The sequence below is a fragment of the Papio anubis genome, chromosome 5 (assembly GCF_008728515.1).
Source record: "Papio anubis isolate 15944 chromosome 5, Panubis1.0, whole genome shotgun sequence".
NCBI lineage: Eukaryota > Metazoa > Chordata > Mammalia > Primates > Cercopithecidae > Papio > Papio anubis.
The window spans coordinates 41,997,457-42,016,516 of NC_044980.1; the positions used below are offsets into that span (position 1 = coordinate 41,997,457).

The 19,060-nt window shown below is 41.7% G+C and overlaps 1 protein-coding gene and 1 long non-coding RNA gene across 4 annotated transcripts in view; one reads left to right on the plus strand and one right to left on the minus strand.

Moving 5' to 3' along the window:
• Positions 1-6,694, plus strand: part of CCL28 (C-C motif chemokine ligand 28) — a 32,199-nt gene extending 25,505 nt beyond the window's left edge. For 2 of the 3 annotated variants that reach the window (XM_003899636.5, XM_017959520.3), the window contains exon 3: positions 5,684-6,694. In XM_003899636.5, coding sequence (XP_003899685.1) covers positions 5,684-5,876 — 193 coding nt within the window. In that variant the 3' untranslated portion in view covers positions 5,877-6,694. Of the gene's footprint in view, positions 1-3,359; positions 3,458-5,683 lie in introns of all 3 variants that reach the window. The other variant, XM_021939351.2, reaches the window with a different exon arrangement.
• Positions 622-4,803, minus strand: LOC116274893. The gene is made up of 2 exons (XR_004183703.1): positions 4,761-4,803; positions 622-1,051 (listed from the first exon to the last, which is right to left on the minus strand). It is a non-coding gene; the product is annotated as an uncharacterized LOC116274893 (long non-coding RNA).
• Positions 6,695-19,060: the final 12,366 nt, after the last annotated feature.

Here is a 19,060-nt window from a genome sequence, read left to right on the forward strand (position 1 = left end):
GGGATGCGGTGGTGACAAAATGGGTTCTGTCTGCCTAGAGTCTCCAGGGGACTCTTTATCCAGCTGGGTTCTGCAGATCATCTTATGATTTAAGATGATCTCTGGAACTTGAAATGTATTTTACCCCCTTTCAGAGGGATTTATCTATTATTCAATTTTGAGGAAAAACTGCTCCAAGATAAGGGTTCTTAAAAGTTCAGAGGAAGAGTCTGTAAGATGTCTGTTGATAGACTTTCAACAGGTTAGGGGCTGTGAACTTCCTGAAATTTTTGTGTATGAACCTGTGAGCATTTGTAGAAGGTCCATAGGTTTTATAAGATTCTCAACGGTTCTGAGATCGAATAAAGTTTAAAGATCACACTCAGGGTCAGATGTAGGGGAGGAAACAATTCTTGATCCAAACTTGCATTAAGCATGAGTGTCTTTGTGGGAGAACGGAGAAGACTGATAATTTCCTCAGCATCTCAGTTCAAGCCACCACCTGGCTCCATTGGCTCAGGTGGTTTAGTCATTGGGAACCAGCATCACCTGTGGTACTCCAGGGACTACATACCAGTGAGGATTCTGAGGGGTGCTCCAAGTTCCCAACTTCTTTGAAAAACTCCTTGGTATATGTCTGGCTGAGATTCTACCAGTCTTTTATTTAATCTTAAAGAATACTGTTGATAATAGTTGGAGAGTAAAAAGTTCATAGACAATGCATGGATAGACAATGCATGGATAGACAATGCTTTAGGTGGTTAGAAACAGCTGGATATTTGTGTCGAGTGGACACAGCTGCACTAAATCTGTCTGAACCTGCTCCAGTTGCTCTGAGAAATTCCAAATTTTCAGCTCCTCTCAATTCCTTCCACCTCATTGGCATATATCACCTCAGACTTGAAGCTTGAAGCTTGTAAGGGCTCCGATAGGACTCCCAGAAAGGCTTGGAGAAAAAAAAACAGAGCAAGTTTCTGTGGGTGTATAAGACAGATTCTGGAGGTTATCCAGGGAAGCGATTGGTAACAGGATTTTCAGGGATGTTTCTTTGGGATAAGCAGGTGTCAGAGATCTGAAAGGCATAGGAACGGAAATGATGTTTTGCTGTGATAAGGCAAAATATAATCAGAAACATAAGTCTTCATTTTAAAAAGGACTCAATTTTTTTTTTTATGTTTAACTTTTTTTTTTTTAATTTATTTATTATTATTATACTGTAAGTTGTAGGGTACATGTGCATAACGTGCAGGTTTGTTACATATGTATACTTGTGCCTTGTTGGTGTGCTGCACCCATCAACTCGTCATTTACATCAGGTATAACTCCCAATGCAATCCCTCCCCCCTTCCCCCTCCCCCCTCCCCATGATAGGCCCCGGTGTGTGATGTTCCCCTTCCCGAGTCCAAGTGATCTCATTGTTCAGTTCCCACCTATGAGTGAGAACATGCGGTGTTTGGTTTTCTGTTCTTGTGATAGTTTGCTAAGAATGATGGATTCCAGCTGCATCCATGTCCCTACAAAGGACACAAACTCATCCTTTTTTATGGCTGCATAGTATTCCATGGTGTATATGTGCCACATTTTCTTAATCCAATCTGTCACTGATGGACATTTGGGTTGATTCCAAGTAAAAGGACTCAATTTTAACTAAAGAGGTACTAGGAAGCCAGTCACCTGGATCCAAAAATATTTACTTTATTCAAGCATAATTTGTAAATTGACCTCTGTGCTAAGAAAGCTGAAAAATACAGAGTTGCTATGACCTAATCTCAAATAAAATTAAACTCTGTAGTATTTTTTAACCATAAGTTACAGATCCTCTCTGTTGTGTTTCCTGATGTTCAACATAAATAAATAAACATTCTCTTGTTTTCAGATTAGTTTAGTATGGAGCATGTCTACATTATCTAAAATGTAGTCCCTTAACCCTGACTGGGTATAAAGACTTTAAGATTTGAGAAAGTATTTAAGATGCAGAAAGCATTGCTAACACTGGAAATATAATTCCCAAGTAGCATGTATTACTAATAACAATTAATTAATATAAATCAACGTGCAGTAAACTTATTAGGCTTTTTTTCTTTTCTGCCTAGAAATAGGTCCTTTGTTTTATACCTTATAAATGGTCATTGTAGTTTTTGATGCCTGAGACAGCAGTTTTCTTGTTCAAACTCCTCTACAGTGACTTCATTAATGAGCTTCTGGATGTTTCTGAACATAAATACAGTAAAAAGTTGTTTTTCATGGCCAGGTGTGGTGGCTTACATCTGTAATCCCAGCACTTTGGGAGGCTGAGGCGGGCAGATCACGAGGTCAGGCGATCGAGACCATCCTGGCTAACACGGTGAAACCCCATCTCTACTAAAAATACAAAAAAATTAGCTGGGCGTGATGGCAGGCACCTGTAGTCCCAGCTACTCGGGAGGCTGAGGCAGGAGAATGGCGTGAACCCGGGAGGTGGAGCTTGCAGTGAGCCAAGATCGCGCCATTGCACTCCAGCCTGGGTGACAGAGTAAGACTCTGTCTCAAAAAAAAAAGTTGTTTATGTTGGGCAGAGGTCAGAGGATTCTTAAACAGACATTTTTTGTTGTGAGAAAATGTGAGGTTTTTAAATAGAATTATCTGGAAGGCTTGAGTAGTTTTTCAGATGTGGTTGTGAGACATTGTTGTGTTTCGAGGAATGGGTAAAGAAATAAAGTTTAGGGGATATTAAAGGTATAATCTCCATGGCAGGGCCACCCCTTTACGTCCATCAGACTATCTCCAGCTATCCTCCTGTGGGTTAAGAAAAAAAAAAATCAGGGATTGGCCTCATGATTTCTTACAGTCAAAACTCTCCACCTACAAACTCACCACTGGGAAGGTGGGGATTGGTGCCCATCAGAATACTATGGAATTGCGAGTAGGGGAAGGAATGTGGAATAGGCCAGCCCCCTTTCCAACATTACTTCATCTCCTTCTATCCTGGTGGAAAATACATGGGATCCAAGTAGAGATTTAAGAAGTTTTTAAACTTTAGGATTCTAAAACATCATAGGATCTCAGATTTGGGAGCTGTGTTCTAGTAGCTGATTTTTTTTTCCTGGTTGAATTACATTGGGAGCTTGCGTCACCAGCAATCTTTGAAAAAGTCCACATGCTAGTTGTTGCGTATTTTCCTATGGTCCTCCACCTCTGTGAATCCTCTGTCTATATCTCTTCCATCTGGTTCTCTCCTTCAGCCCCGGTGCCAATGCCCCTCCCTGAGTACCATCTCTCTTATTTTCATAATGGACTTGAATCCTAGCTCTTTCCTGTGTAACTTGTGGGCTTATCTGCATGTCACTGAAATCTTTTTTTTTTTTTTTTTTTTGAGACAGAGTTTCCCTCTTGTTGCCCAGGCTGGAGTGCAGTGGCACGATCTCGGCTCACTGCAACCTCCGTCTCCCAGGTTCAAACAATTCTCCTACCTCAGCCTCCCAAGTAGCTGGGATTACAGGTGCATGCCACCATGCCCAGCTAATTTTTGTATTTTTAGTAGAGACAGGGTTTCACTATGTTGGCCAGGCTGGTCTCGATCACCCGACCTCAGGTGATCTGCCTGCCTCGGCCTCCCAAAGTGTTGGGATTATAGGCGTGAGCTACTGTGCCCGGCCTGCATGTCACTGAAATTTTTATCTGCTCAGTTTCTTTCTGACATCACAGGGAGAAGCAAGAGTTTTAGTCCTTTGGAAAGGGTAGGAGCTTCAATGCCAGTTTTTTGTTTGTTTGTTTGTTTGTTTTTGTTTCCTACGCAGCAGTAGTACAGCCATGTTTTCTCCTATGATAGCAAACCAACTGACCATAGTGATAAATAGGTGGTGCTTTTTTTTTTTTTTGAAGACTGTATCTAATACACATAGCGAATATATTGTTCTCTTATTAAGATGCTCTACTTCTTTCAAATTAATATTCCCCACATGGTGGCTTTATTATGTTAAAACTCATTGTTACTTTCCCCCCATTCTCCCCACTTTTCTTCCATTTCAGGAGTCCCTACATTAGCTGATAATGATTCAACTTAGGGCATCTAGAAAAACAGCAGCCTACTCTCTACTCCACCTCTGTTTTTTCCCTGAATAACAGGATCAGGAGTTTCAATTTATCTGGACACAGAAATACTGTATATGTAGAGCCAGCAGGATTTGTGACATTTGGTAAGAGCTGATGACCCCTCGTGGGGAAATTAGAAGTCACCAATATCTTTTTCAACAAAAAATTCTTCTAGTTACCAGAAACTGTGCGTGCTGCCCTAGCATTCTCTCAACCCACTGTGAGAACTTCATATAGAAAAATGAAAATGGCCGGGCGCGGTGGCTCACGCCTGTAATCCCAGCACTTTGGGAGGCCGAGGCAGGCGGATCACAAGGTCAGGAGATCGAGACCACGGTGAAACCCCGTCTCTACTAAAAATACAAAAAATTAGCCGGGCGCGGTTGTGGGCGCCTGTAGTCCCAGCTACTCGGGAGGCTGAGGCAGGAGAATGGCGTGAACCCGGGAGGCGGAGCTTGCAGTGAGCCGAGATCGCGCCACTGCACTCCAGCCTGGGCGACAGAGCGAGACTCCGTCTCAAAAAAAAAAAAAAAAAAAAAAAGAAAAATGAAAATGAACCAGGCATGGCGGTCATGCCTGTAATTCCAGCACTTTGGGGGCTGAGGTGAGTGGATCACCTGAGTTCAGGAGTTCAAGACCAGCCTGGCCAACATGGTAAAACCCCGTCTCTACTAATAATACAAAAATTATCTGGGTGTGGTGGTGCACACCTGTAATCCCAGCTACTCTGGAGGCTGGGGCAGAAGAATCACTTGAACCTGGGAGGCAGAAGTTGCAGTAAGCCGAGATCACACCATTGCACTCCAGCCTGGGTGACAAGAGTGAAACTCCATCTAACCAAAAAAAAAAGAAAAATGAAAATGAAAGCACATTCTGAACTGTGTCATAGATCTATATCATATTAAAATGTTAACGAATGCCTAGAATATCTTAGTTTTGTTTTGTTAATTTAAGTTTTAAATTGTTTAAGTTTTAAATTAAAGTTTTGAATAAGGCCTTTTCAAGAAACTTCTAGACTATTCCTCCTTCAAGGAACATATCTCCAGTAGGAGAGATGAGATGAGTATTCAGATAAAAGACAGCATAAACTAAGTGCCAGAAAAGAGGTAAGTAACTCTCATTGTGGAGAATCACAGGGGAACAAGGACAGCATCTAGCTGAGAGAATCTACAAATCCTTACGGATCAGAAAAACCTCAAACAAACCTTAAGGATGTGTTTGAGATGGGCTGTGAGGATGAATTGGTTTTGTTGAGTGAAGCTTGAAGTCAAGGAAGATAATTGTTTTCACTTGGTTTTTATTGTCTCTTTTCCTCCTTTCTTCTTCCTCTTTTTTCTCGTTCCTTTTCTCCTTCTCCTGCTCTTCATCCAATTCCTTCTTCTCCTCCTCTTTCTTTTAATACTCTCTGCTGATATCTGAGGACCCACAGGCAGCAGTGCTTGTGAAGTCAAAATTGAACCTTGTGGTGCTCAACTTTAGAATTCACTTCATTTCTACACTGAATTCAGAAATTTAGACTGAATTTAGTCTCTAGGAATACAGTGTCCCAAAGTGGGAGCTGCAGGTAAGTCACTTAGTGGTTATTTATATATATTTTCTATCAGTGACTTTCTTTTGCTTCCCTTTCTAACAGCCTTCATGTCAAGCGCAGAAGAATCTGTGTTAGCCCGCACAACCATACTGTTAAGCAGTGGATGAAAGTGCAAGCAGCCAAGAAAAATGGTAAAGGAAACGTTTGCCACAGGAAGAAACACCACAGCAAGAGGAACAGTAACAGGGCACATCAGGGGAAACACGAAACGTATGGCCATAAAACTCCTTATTAGAGAGTCTACAAATGAATCTACAGAGACAATTCCTCAAGTGGACTTGGCCATGATTGGTTGTAAGTTTATCATCTGAATTCTCCTTATTGTAGACAACAGAACAAAACAAAATATTGTTTTTTAAAAAATGAACAATTGTGTGGTATGCAAATGTAGCCAATAATATACACAACTGGAAGATGAAATGAAAAGATAATGCTGGCTGGGTACGGTGGTTCACAGCTGTAATCCCAGCACTTCGGGATGCTGAGGCAGGAGGATCACTTGAGTCCCGGAGTTTGAGACCAGCCTGGGCAACATAGCAAGACCTCATTTCTACAAATAAAAAAACATTGGCATGGTAGTACTTGCCTATGATCCCAGCCACATGGGAGGCTGAGGTGGGAGGATCACCTGAGTCTGGGAGAGTTTGAGGTTGCAGTGAGCAGCGTGGGTGACAGAATGAGACCCTGTCTCCAAAAATAATAGTAATAATAATAGTGCTTATCTTCATATAATATTTTAAGAGGAGCATATAGATATAACTTCTCCCAACTTTTTAATTATAGTTTTCCAAACTTACAAAGAAGTTAAAAGAATGGTACAATGAACATCTATATATCTTTCACCTAGATTAATCGTTGTTAATATTGTGTCACGTTTGCTTTCTCTCTCCTCTCTTTGTATGTGTTTCTATATAAAATATTATAACTTTTAAAATATACTTTGTTTACTAAACCATTTGAAAATAAGTTGCAAACATCATGGCACTTCACCTCTAGTTTCTTTTTGGTGTTATAACTTGACATACTCTAAAATAAAGACATTTTTCTACCTAATCACATTGTCAGTTTTATACCTAAAAAATTAACAATTTCATCTCATATATTCCATATTCAAATTTTCCCAACTATTTAGAGAGCATTTTATGTAGTTTTTTTCAATCCAGTAAACAATCAAGGTTGACATACATACTGCAAATAATTGTTATTTTTCTTTAATGTCTTTCAATCTAATAAAGTTCCTCTGCCTTTTTTTTCAATTTTTAATATTATTTTGTTGAGGGAGGGTCTTGCTGTGTCTTCCAGGCTGGAGTGCAGTGGCACAATTTTGATTTTGGCTCACTGAAGCCTCAACATCTGGGGCTCAAGCAATCCTCCCACCTCAGCCTCCCGAGTGTCTGGAACTAGGTACATACCCACCACACCTGGCTAATTTTGTTAATTTTTTGTAGAGACAGGGTCTCACTGTGTTGCCCAGGTTGGTCTCAACCTTCTGGGCTCAAGCGATCCTCCCACCTTAGCCTCCCAAAGTACTGGGATTAGAGGTGTGAGCCACAGTGCCTGGCCTAATTATTTTCTTATAATCAAATTCAGGTTTAATGTTTTTGGTAAGAATTTCCTATGTGAATTTGTATACTTATTTTGTCAGTTAGAGTTCATAAATATTAGGGGTTTTTTCTAAATAGAAAAGTGTAAACTAAATATAACTTCAAAACATGTAGTTTGAGTAGCTACCATTGTTTGAATTGAAATTTTCTCATACTGAAAAGAACAAAAAGCCTGCCTTGCTGTCCAGAACATTTTGCCTCCTGCAGTCAGTTCTTGGAGCAGCACTAGTTAGGGGCCCAGAGTTTGGTCCTCTGTGTGGTGATTTTACGCTCTGCCTAAACAAGGAGTCTGCATCTTTTAGCTCCTCTCCCACCCTTCTTACACGTTTTTGTTGTGTTTGGTTTTTTGTTTTTTGTTTTTTTTTTGAGACACAATCTCGCTCTGTTGCCCAGGCTGGAGTGCGGTGGCACAATCTCAGCTCATTGCAATCTCCACCTCCCAGGTTCAAGCGATTCTCTTGCCTCAGCCTCCCAAGTAGCTGGTATTACAGGCGCCCAGCCACCACACCCCGGTGATTTATGTATTTTTAGTAGAGACAGGGTTTCCCCATGTTGGCCGGGCTGGTCTCAAACTCCTGACCTCAAGTGATCCACCCAACTCTGCCTGCCAAAGTGCTGGAATTACAGGCATGAGCCACTGCACCCGGCTCACACGTTTGAGTTGATACCATTGTGCCATTCCTCTTTTTACCTCTTTTTTGTCCATAGAGGCTTTGAGATAGGTAAGAGCCCAGTGTTCACAAGAAGCCAATAGAAAGCAGGAGCCACTTTTTCAGGTGGCAGGTGTCCTGGGTCTCCCTGCTGGCTAGTCCCAGGCAGTGGTGTTGCCAGGATATCTTGAAGGTGATAATGGGACACACAGAGGCACTGAGTCTCCATAGGTTAAAATGCCACCAAAACTGGCCTTTGCCTAATATCCTTCATTGACTATTTAGCATTTAATTTATTTATATTCCTGACATTTCTGCAAGCTTTGTATTTATATTTCCACTTTATGGATGAGGAAACTTGAGGCTCTTAGAGGTAAAATGACTTGCCCAGATCACACAATAAGTGGCAGAGACAAGCCTTTTAAATAAGAAAAAAAATCATAAAATATAAGAGTAACTTAAAATAATAAACCACAAATTTAAATTAACCATAATAACCAACATTAATAAAAGTTGAGATACCAAAACACTGGTGTCTAATTCTTTCAACTAATAACTTTAATTATTTTCCATTTTGTTTCTTCTAGTTTGATCTACAATGCTACACAGTTGTTGGGTAGCTATGAATGACAGTAGGTTTACATGATATATTTTAAAAACTGATTTCTTTGTAATGCAAATAATTGAAACTTTGTCTGAAGATAGTGTGCCTCGGAAACCAGATTTTTTTTTTTTTTTTTTTTTTTTTTGAGATGGAGTCTCGCTCTGTCACCAGGCTGGAATGCAGTGGTGCATCTCAGCTCACTGCAATCTCTGCCTCCTGGGTTCCAGCAATTCCCTTGCCTCAGCCTCCCAAGTAGCTGGAACTACAGGTGCGCACCACCATGTCCGGCTAATTTTTTGTATTTTAGTAGAGACAGGGTTTTACCATGTTGGCCAGGATGGTCTCAATCTCCTGACCTCGTGATCCACCCACCTCGGCCTCCCAAAGTGCTGGGATAACAGGCGTGAGCCACCGCGTCCGGCCAAAACCAGATTCTTAAAGAAATTACATTTTACAGGTTATTGCATGTGCTTAGTAAAACATTATCACTGTTACTGTACTATGCACTATTATTGTACTAAGAGTGAATACTGTTACTATATCATGAGTAAATCACCTGGTTAATCCTTTAAGTTTTCTTTTTGAAAAGTTACATTTTTATTGAAGTCATATAGGTGTGTGATTAAAAAAATCAAAAGTACAGCAGAATTTGTAATAAAAATAACATCCTCCCAGCCTATCCTCCCTATTCCTAGGCCTATCCTTGAGGCAACATCTTGTAATCTTTTTTTCTGAGACAGGGTCTTGCTCTTTTGCCCAGGCTGGAGAGCAGTGGAGCAATCTGGGCTCATTACAATCTTGACCTCTTGAGTTCAAGCAATCCTTTTACCTCAGCCTGCCTAGTAGCTGGGACTACAGGCATGTGCCACCATGTCTGTCTATTTTTTAAAATTATTATTTTCTGTACAGACAGGGTCTCACTATATTGCCCAGGCTGGTCTTGAACTCCTGGGCTCAAGCGATCCTCCCATCTCACCCTCCCAAAGTGCTAGGATTACAGGCATGAGCCACCTCACCTGGCTTTCTTAATCCTTTTAAAAGTTTAAGTTCTAGTGGTTACTTCTGTGATTTCAAATGAAATGCTTAAAGTATCATTTTTTTGCTTATCTCTTCCCTTCTTTCTCCTCATCCTAGTGCTTGATGTTTCATTACAATTATTTTTCTTTATCTCTGTAACTTTCAATAATATACTTGTCTTCCATTTATTTATAGTCTTTTTTAAATACTTTTTTCTTTTTTCTTTTCTTTTTTTTGATACAGAGTCTCACTCTGTCACATAGGCTGGAGGGCAGTGGCACGATCTCAGTACACTCCAACCTTTGCCTCACAGGTTCAAGGGATTCTCGTGCCTCAGCCTCCCGAGTAGCTGGGATTACAGGTGTGTGTCAGTACGCCTGGCTAGTTTTAGTATTTTTTGTTACAGGCAGGGTTTCATCATGTTGGCTGGGCTGGTCTCAAGCTTCTGATCTCAAGTGATCCATCTGCCTTGGTCTCCCAAAGTGCTGGGATTACAGGCATGAGCCACCATGCCTGGCTTATGTATTAGTCTTTATGTAAGATGTACATAATACTCCATACTCCTTTCCTTTTCCTCCCATTGAAACTGTCCCTATAAACTTTATGAAATAAATCAGGGAAGAAGAGAGGGTGAGAAACACGTAAATAATCCAAGCTTGCAGCACATTCAGCATTAATCATTAGGTCAGTTTGCTCGCTGACCCCTTCCTCATAGTTGTTTGGCTATTGCTTCAGAATTACGTGGAGTCTGTTACAAGATTATAGTTCCCCTTAACTGCTCTATAGATAACAGCTTGAACATTATGAAATGTTAAGTTTTCCCTTTGAGACATTCTTTCGGGTCCTGCATACTGATGAAACTACTGATGTCAGCTGGTCTGAAGGACCCTACCAGAAGCTAAATCATCAAAGAATGCAATTTCCATATCCTAATGATTTAATCTCCCTTACCCTGACCAATCAGTGACCCAAATTTTCCAGCCCCTTGCCTTCCATGATCTTCTTAAAAACCCCAGCCCAGAACTCTTCAGAGATTTAGGAATCTTCTCCTACTTCCTGACTCAGCACCATGTAATCATTAAACTCTCTCTGCTGCAAACTCTGCTGTCTCAATGTATCAGTCTGTTACTGCACAGTGGGTATATGAACCTCTTGGTCTTATGACACTATCCTCCTATGTTTCATCTTGTGTCACATCAGCTATACTTTTACATTTACATGACTGATGTTGATAATTCTAACTCTGCACTGTAATAATTGTCTTTCCTGTTTTGCTTAGGGCAGGGTTTCACAATCCTGGCACTACTGACATCTTGGGCTGACAATTCTTTGTTGTGGGGCGTTCTCCCATATACTGTAGGTGGGTTAGTAGTATCTCTGGCCTCTACCCACCAGATGACATCCAAAAATGTCTCAAGATATTGTCCCCTGGGGAGGAGTATAAAAATCTCCTCTAACCCCAGTTGAAAACAACTGGTCTAGAATCTAAGGTAGATTTCAAAATTGAAAACCAATGTAGTCGGAAAAATTCTGAGATGACCCCTAAATTTTCTGCCCTGGTATAGACGTACCTCCCAAGCACCAATCTAGGTGCTGCAGTGAAGGTATTTTGCAAATGTAATTAAGATCACAAATCAGTTGATCTTAACATAGGGAAATTATCCATGTGATAGTGACTTAATCACAGGTACCCTTTCAATTTTTTGAGAGAGAGTTTCGCTCTTATTGCCCAGGCTGGAGTGCAATGGCACAATCTCGGCTCACCACAACCTCCGCTTCCCAGGCTCAAGCGATTCTCCTACCTCAGCCTCCCAAGTAGTTGGGATTACAGGCACACACCACCACACCCGGCTAATTTTTTATATTTTTGGTAGAGATGGGGTCCACCCACCTCAGCCTCCCAAAGTGCTGGGATTACAGGCATGAGTCACCATCCCTGGCCCCAAGTTCTTCATATAGCCTACTATTCTTGCCTTTATCAATTACTCGAAATCTTGAGATGACCACTTGCACATTTGAAGCTGTTTATAGTTCTAAGATTTTTAAGTAACAGCATTCATGTCAACTGCATTGCTGGGGAGGGCTGTGCCCTTCAAAATGAGTGCAAAATGTCTGTCTCCAGATCCCTAAAAGTGGGCAATGACTTTTTCTATCAGTTAACAATGGCTTTTTTTTTTTTTTTTGCTTTCTTTCTGTTTCTGATGAGTGCTTCTGTTTCTGGCTACCTTGGGTTGGTAGATGAGTTTTTACTCCTTTTAATAGGAGGACTATTGGCCATGCACAGTGGCTCACGCCTGTAATCCCAGCACTTTGGGAGACTGAGGTGGGTGGATCATGAGGTCAGAAGTTTGAGACCAGCCTGGACAACATGGCGAAACACCCTCTCTACTAAAAATACAAAAAATTAGGTGGGCGTGGTGGCAGGCACCTGTAATCCCAGCTACTCGGGAGGCTGAGGCAGGTGAATTGCTTGAACCTGGGAGGTGGAGGTTGCAGTGAGCTGAGACCACACTATTGCACTCCAGCCTGGGCAACAGAGCAAGAGTCCATCTCAAAAAAAAAGAAAAGAAAAGAAAAGAAAAAGACTATTGTAGCTTTCAATTTAATCTGAATTGAAAAAGGTCTTCCAGGCCAGGCACAGTAGCTCAAGTCTGTAATCCCAGCACTTTGGGAGGGCAAGGCGGGTGGATCACCTGAGGCTGGGAGTTCGAGACCAACCTGACTAACATGGAGAAACTCCGTCTCTACTAAAAATACAAAATTAGCTGGGCATGGTGGTGCATGCCTGTAGTCCCAGCTACTGGGGAGGCTGAGGCAGGAGAATCACTTGAACCCAGGAGGCGGAGGTTGCAGTGAGCCAAGATCGCACCATTGCACTCCAGCCTGGGCAACAAGAGCAAAGCTCCGTCTCCAGAAAAAAAGAAAAGAAAAAGATCTTTCATTTTGTAGAAAATGGATTTTCTGGGTAATGCCATTAAACTTCACTATTTCAATCCAAATTGGGAGGGCCAGCAGACAATCTAAAATGCTTCATTCACTCATTCTATGAAGCATAACTACAGAATGAGAGAAAGAGGACAAAGATGACCTAAATGTGGTATTAGTATGCATCCCTGTGAGATCTGAATTGTTTTTTGTTTTTTGTTTTTTTTTTTTGGAGACAGAGTCTCACTCTTTCACCCAGGCTGGATTGCAGTGGCTCGATCTCAGCTCACTGCAAACTTCACCTCCTAGGTTCAAGCGATTCTCCTGCCTCAGCTTCCTGAGTAGCTGGGATTACAGACTTGCACCACCACACCCGGCTAATTTTTGTATTTTTAGTAGAAATGAGGTTTCACCATGTTGGTCAGGCTGGTCTTGAACTTCTGACCTCGTGATCCACCCACCTGGGCCTCCCAAAGTGCTGGAATTACAGGTGTGAGCCACTGCACGCGGCCTTGAATTTTTATACTATCACAGAATAAATAGAACCATGACATATGTTTCACAATTACATAGCTAATTCGATGTTCTTTTGACAATTCTAGCACATTTCTTTTACAATGATAAAATCATTGTTTCCCTCTGGTAAATGTGGGTGACTCCAAGTTCATTCCATCCTAATGCCATGCTTATGCTCTTCCTCACTATTCCTGACAGATAATTGATTAACTGGCATATTGAAGCCTCTATATATTCTTGCCATTCTACCTCTATATAAACTTATCAAAACAATACAGCATCTCCTTTCTTCATCCAGGGTCTAGCACATAGTAAGACCTCAGTAAATATTTATTGATAAATATATGTAGGCAAGTGACATCTTATTTGCTCAATTACAATGAAAACAAAACACCACAGAGCAGTCATGCACTCTTGAGATGACCAACTTCTACTGAAAAATGAGAAGGCTACTGAGGGTTAAATTCTGCCAAGACCTGGCCTAGGAAACTATGTTAAATTAAGCCAGTGTGACTGGGCTCCAGTGTTTCCAAGCTGTTCCTAATATCAGACGTTTCATGCCCTCAGTCTGTCTATAAGACAGACTTATCTCTATTTCTGCTCATTTTTCTCCCAGGCCATAATTATATGCATCAGTGAGTTACAAAACCTTTGCACAGTAGGTAGGACAGGAGAAATGGCTTCTGGAAGCCCAACTTTGCTAAACGCAGGCCACAGTGAAGACAAGTGGCACAATCTGTGAGAAAAGTCAGTTTTGGAAAGAATGTGGGAACACAGTGGCCTTGGAGATTATAAAAGATGAAGAAAAGAGGTGATGCCCTGTTGATTCTTTATTTGGAGAGTTACCCTGGATCAATCAGAAGGGCTAAAATTTAAAAGATAAAAATATCAAGTGTTAGTCCGGGCATGGTGGCTCATGCCTGTTATCTCAGCACTCTGGGAGGCCGAGGCAGGTGGATCACCTGAGGTTGGGAGTTCAAGACCAGCCTGACTAACATGGAGAAACCCTATCTCCACTAAAAATACAGAATTAGCCGGGCGTGGTGGCACATGCCTGTAATCCCAGCTACTCGGGAGGCTGAGGCAGGAGAATTGCTTGAACCGGGGAAGCAGAGGTTGTAGTGAGCCGAGATTGCACCACTGCACTCCAACCTGGGCAAAAGAGCGAGACATCATCTCACCAAAAAAAAATAATAATAATAAAAATAAAAATTAAGAAAATCAAGTGTTAGCAAGGATGTGAAGCAACTAGAACTTTTATATGCGTGAGAGGAGGTGCAAATTAATAAAATCATTTTGGAGAACTCTCTATCACTATCTAGTCATATACCTATGCTATGACCCAGAAATTCCACACGTGAGTATTAATAATATCCAGTTAAGTGAGTATGTTCGTCAAAACACATGTATAAGAATGTTCAGGCTGGGCATGGTGGCTCACACCTGTAATCTCAGCACTTTGGGAGGCCAAGGTGGGTGGATCACCTGAGGTCAGGAGTTCAAGACCAGCCTGGCCAACATGGTGAAACCCCATCTCTGCTAAAAATATAAAAATTAGCTGGGCATGGTGGTGAGTGCATCTGTAATCCCAGCTTCTCAGGAGGCTGAAGTAGGAGAATCACTTGTATCTGGGAGGCTGAGTTTGCAGTGAGAAAAGATCACACCACTGCACTCCAGTGTGGGCAACAGAGCAAGACTCTGTCTCAAAAAATAAAATAAAAATAAAATAGAATGGATAAATTCAAAATATTATATGCATATAGTGAATATAACATTTGGCTGGGCATGGTGGCTCACCCTTGTAATCCTAGCATTTTGGGAGGCCAAGTTGGGTGAATCAGTTGAGGTCAGGAGTTTGAGACCAACCTGACCAACATGGAGAAACCCCGTCTCTACTGAAAATACAAAAATTAGCTGGGCATGGTGGCACACACCTGTAATCCCTACTACTCGGGAGACTGAAGCAGGAGAATCTCTTGAACCTGGGAGGCAGAATTTGCAGTGAGCTGCGATTGCCCCACTGCACTCCAGCCTGGGTGTCAAAGCAAGACTCTGTCTCAAGCAAACAAACAAACAAAACAAAAAGAATATAATATTTGTGTTAATGAGAAAGGACATCTAAAGGATACGAGTCCTCTTCAAGGACTCATGAAACAATACAGATGTATCTCACAAGCATAATGATTATAGAACAAGACCAGATACAAATAAGCCAGTATTAGTTATTGCTACAGTTAGCTATGTTTGTCCCCCAAAGCTCATATTGCAATTAGATCCCCAATATTGGAAGAGGGGCCCAATGGGAGGTGTTTGAGTCATTAGAGCAGATCCTTCATGAATGGCTTGGTGCCATCCTTGTGGTATTGAATAAGTTCCCACGCTACTACTAATCTGGAAAGCAGGTTGTTAAAAAAAGAGCCTGGCACCTCCCCCACTCTCTTGCTTCCTCTGTTACCATGTGATCTGCACACACTGGCTCTCCTTTGCCCTCCACCATGAGTGGAAGCAGCCTGAAATCCTCAACAGAAGCAGATGCTTGTGCTCTTGTACAGCCTGCGGAATGGTGAGCCAACTAAACCTCTTTTCTTTATAAATTACTCAGCCTCAGCTATTCCTTTATAATATAAATAGACTGAGATAGTTATCCATCAACATATAACAAGTTACCCCAAAACTTAGTGACTTAAAACAACACATATTTATTATCTCATAGTGTCTGTGGATAAGGAATTTGGGAGTGGCTCAGCTGGATGGTTTTGGCTCAGGATCTCTCATGAAGTTGCAGTCACAATGTCCACAGGGGCAGCAGGCATCTGAAGACTTGACTGGGGCTGGAGGATTCCCTTCTCAGATGGCTCACTCACATGTTGTTAGAAGGAGGCCTCATGTGGGTCTCTCCATGAGCTGTCTGAGTATTCTCACAACACAGCATCTGAATCCCTCAGAGAAAGTGATCCAAGAGACAGAACAAGGAGAAAGCCTCAGTGTTTTTATGACCTAGCATTGGAAGTGATTCATCCTGTCTCTGTAGGTTATACAGACCAAATCTGATACCATGTGGGTGGGGACTACACAATGGCATGAACACCAGAAGTCAAGGATCACTGGGGACAATTTTGGAGGCTGGAATCATCCATTCCACACATTTCTGTAAAGTACAAAAGCAGGTGAAACTAAGCTATGCTGTTGGTTAAGATAATGGTTACTCTGGGGAGAGGGCAGTGACTGGAAGGAGGGAAGAGATGGGCACTTGGGAGTGCTAGTAATGTTCTGTTGCTTGACATAGGTGTAGTTATATGACTAAATTCATCAGGCTGTAACTTATATGTTCCTCCACGTATATTAAACTTTGATAACTTAAGCAGAATAAGAAAAAGGAGAAAAGAAAGAGAGAAAGAAGCTGGGCATGGCGGCTCACTCCTGTAATTCCAGCATTTTGGGAGGCCAAAGGGGGCAGATCAATTGAGACAACAGTTTGAGACCAGCCTGGCCAACGTAGTGAAACCCCATCTCTACTAAAAATACAAAAATTAGCTGGTTGTGGTGGCAGGTGCCTGTAATCCCAGCTACTCAGAAGGCTGAGGCAAGAGAATCACTTGAACCCAGGAGTCAGAATTTGCAGTGAGCCGAGGTCATGCCACTGCACTCCAGCATGAGCAACAAAGCGAGACTCTGTATCAAAAAAAAAAAAAAAAAGAGAGAGAGAGAGAGAGAAAGAGAGACAAAGGAAGAGAGAAAAAGAACTCTGGAATACATCCAGAGGACATGGGATTCATATTCTATGAATGGAAAATCAGACCTTCTCAAGAAGGTGCTTAGCCCAGTGGCCCAGTGACCCAGTGCAACATAACTCAGAAGGAGAAGGGAGGTCCTGATCCATTTGACTGATCTAGGACACAATACATTGGCAGCTGTCTTATTATTAACCCAGGTGCCATAACTTCTTGAGTATATAAACAGGTAAAGATATTAGAGGAAGCAGGAGTAATAAAATTTAGATGTCTGCAATATTGCTCCATTCCTGGGTGTATCATGCCAACCACCAAGAGACAACAGATTGTCTGTGCATTGATATGCATAGTCATGATCTCATAAGACTGTTGAGAGATTAAGCGATATGATGTGTGAGAAAGTAGTAGGAGAATAGCATGGAGGAGGCACTGAACACATTTATGTATTCGTTAACTAGTATTTGAATTATATATTGCCGTCTAACTCACCATCTTAAAATTTGGTGGTTTTAAACAACAATAATTTATTATTTCTCACAATTTTCTGGGTTAGCTGGGGCTCAGTTGGACAGTTCTTACACTAGTCTCACTTGAAATCTTTCATATGGGTACAGTCAGATGGTTGAGACTGGAAAGTCCAAGATGGCTGCACTCCCATATCTAGCACTTTGTGGGGATGACAGGGAAGCCAAGCCCCACAGGGTGATGGGATTGCAGGGTCTAGTCTTTCTCCATAGTCTCAGAGTCTTTCCCTCTCCATGTGGTCTCTTCCCATACTATCTCTAGCACAGTAGCCAAACTTTTTTCATGGTGACTAAGGGTTCCCAAAAGTACAAACATGGAAGCTGCCAGGTCTTGTGCCACATTCAGTTAATTAAAACAAGTTGGCAGATTCCATTTGGGAAGGGACTGTATACCAGGAGATATGATTCATTGGAGGTCATCTTTGGAGTCTAGCTGCCACATGTGAACACTTAAAATATATATCAAGGCCAGGTGCAGTGGTGCACCTGTAATCCCAGCATTTTGGGAGGCCAAGGCGGGTGGATCACTTGAGATCAGGAGTTCAAGACCAGCCTAGCCAACATGGTGAAACCCCATCTCTACTAAAAATACAAAAATTAGCCGGGTGTGGTGGCACACACCTGTAATCCCAGCTACTTCGGAGGCTGAGGTAGGAGAATCGCTTTAACCTGGGAGGTGGAGGTTGCAGTGAGCCAAGATCCCACCACTGCACTCCAGCCTGGGTCACAGAGAGAGAATCCATCTCAAAAAAAGAAAAGAAATAAAATTTTAAAAATAAAATAAAATACATATCAGGAAATAACAATTTTGTTTATTTTAAGAATGTACTTTCTCAATTTGTTTCTACTTTTTGTCTCAATTTTTTAAGATCAGCTTTAGGTATACTAGAAATTAAAAAACTAATGAGTCTGGTGGGTAATTTTCTAAAATGGTTCCCAATCATCCCTACCTTCTAGTATTCATGCCCTTAAGCAATCCCCTTCCCTTGAGTGTGGGCTGAACCTAGTGATTTGCTTCTAACAAATAAAATACATCAAAAGTAAGGGGATGTCAGTTTTTTAATGAATTATAAAAAATTGTGACTTTGTCTTACCGGTTCTCTCTCTCTCTTTCTTTCTCTCCCCCCGACCCCTGCCCCACCTCTCAAAGACACTCTCCTGTCTTCTTGGCTTATTTGCTATATGAGTTTGCTAGGGTTGCCATAACAAAGTACCACAAACTAGGTGGCTTAACAACAGAAATTTACTGTCTCACAGTTTCAGAGTCTAGAAGTCTGAAGGTATCAGCAGGGTTGGTTTCTTCTGAGGGCTGTGAGGGAAGGTTCTGTCCCACGCCTCTCTCCTTGGCTTGTAGATGGCTGATAGTCAGCTTCTCCCAGTGTCTCTTCACATCATCTTCTTTCTACATGTGCCCATTTCTGTGTCCAAAATTCCCCTTTATATGAAGACCTCAGTCATACTGGCTTAGGTCCCACCCTAATGACCTTATTTTAGCGTAGCTAATTAAATCTATAACAACTCTCTTTCCAAATAAAGTCATACCCTCAGGTAGTAGGGGTTAGGTAGGACTTTAACAATTCAACCCATAACAGGGAGGATGAGTGCTGTGGGAATGGGAAAGGAAATGTTGTTTTCTTTAAAGTACATGACTCAGAGGTTGCATATAGCGCCTCCCCTCATATGCCATTGGCCAGCAGTTAGCCACATGGCCACATGACCATCCAACCTCAAGAGAAAAAGGAAATATAGTTTTTAGCTGGTGGCCACCTGCCAGCCAAAACTGTTGTTGTTTTATTATTAGAGGAAGATGGGGAGAAAGGATATTGGGGACAACTAGCAGCTTCAGAT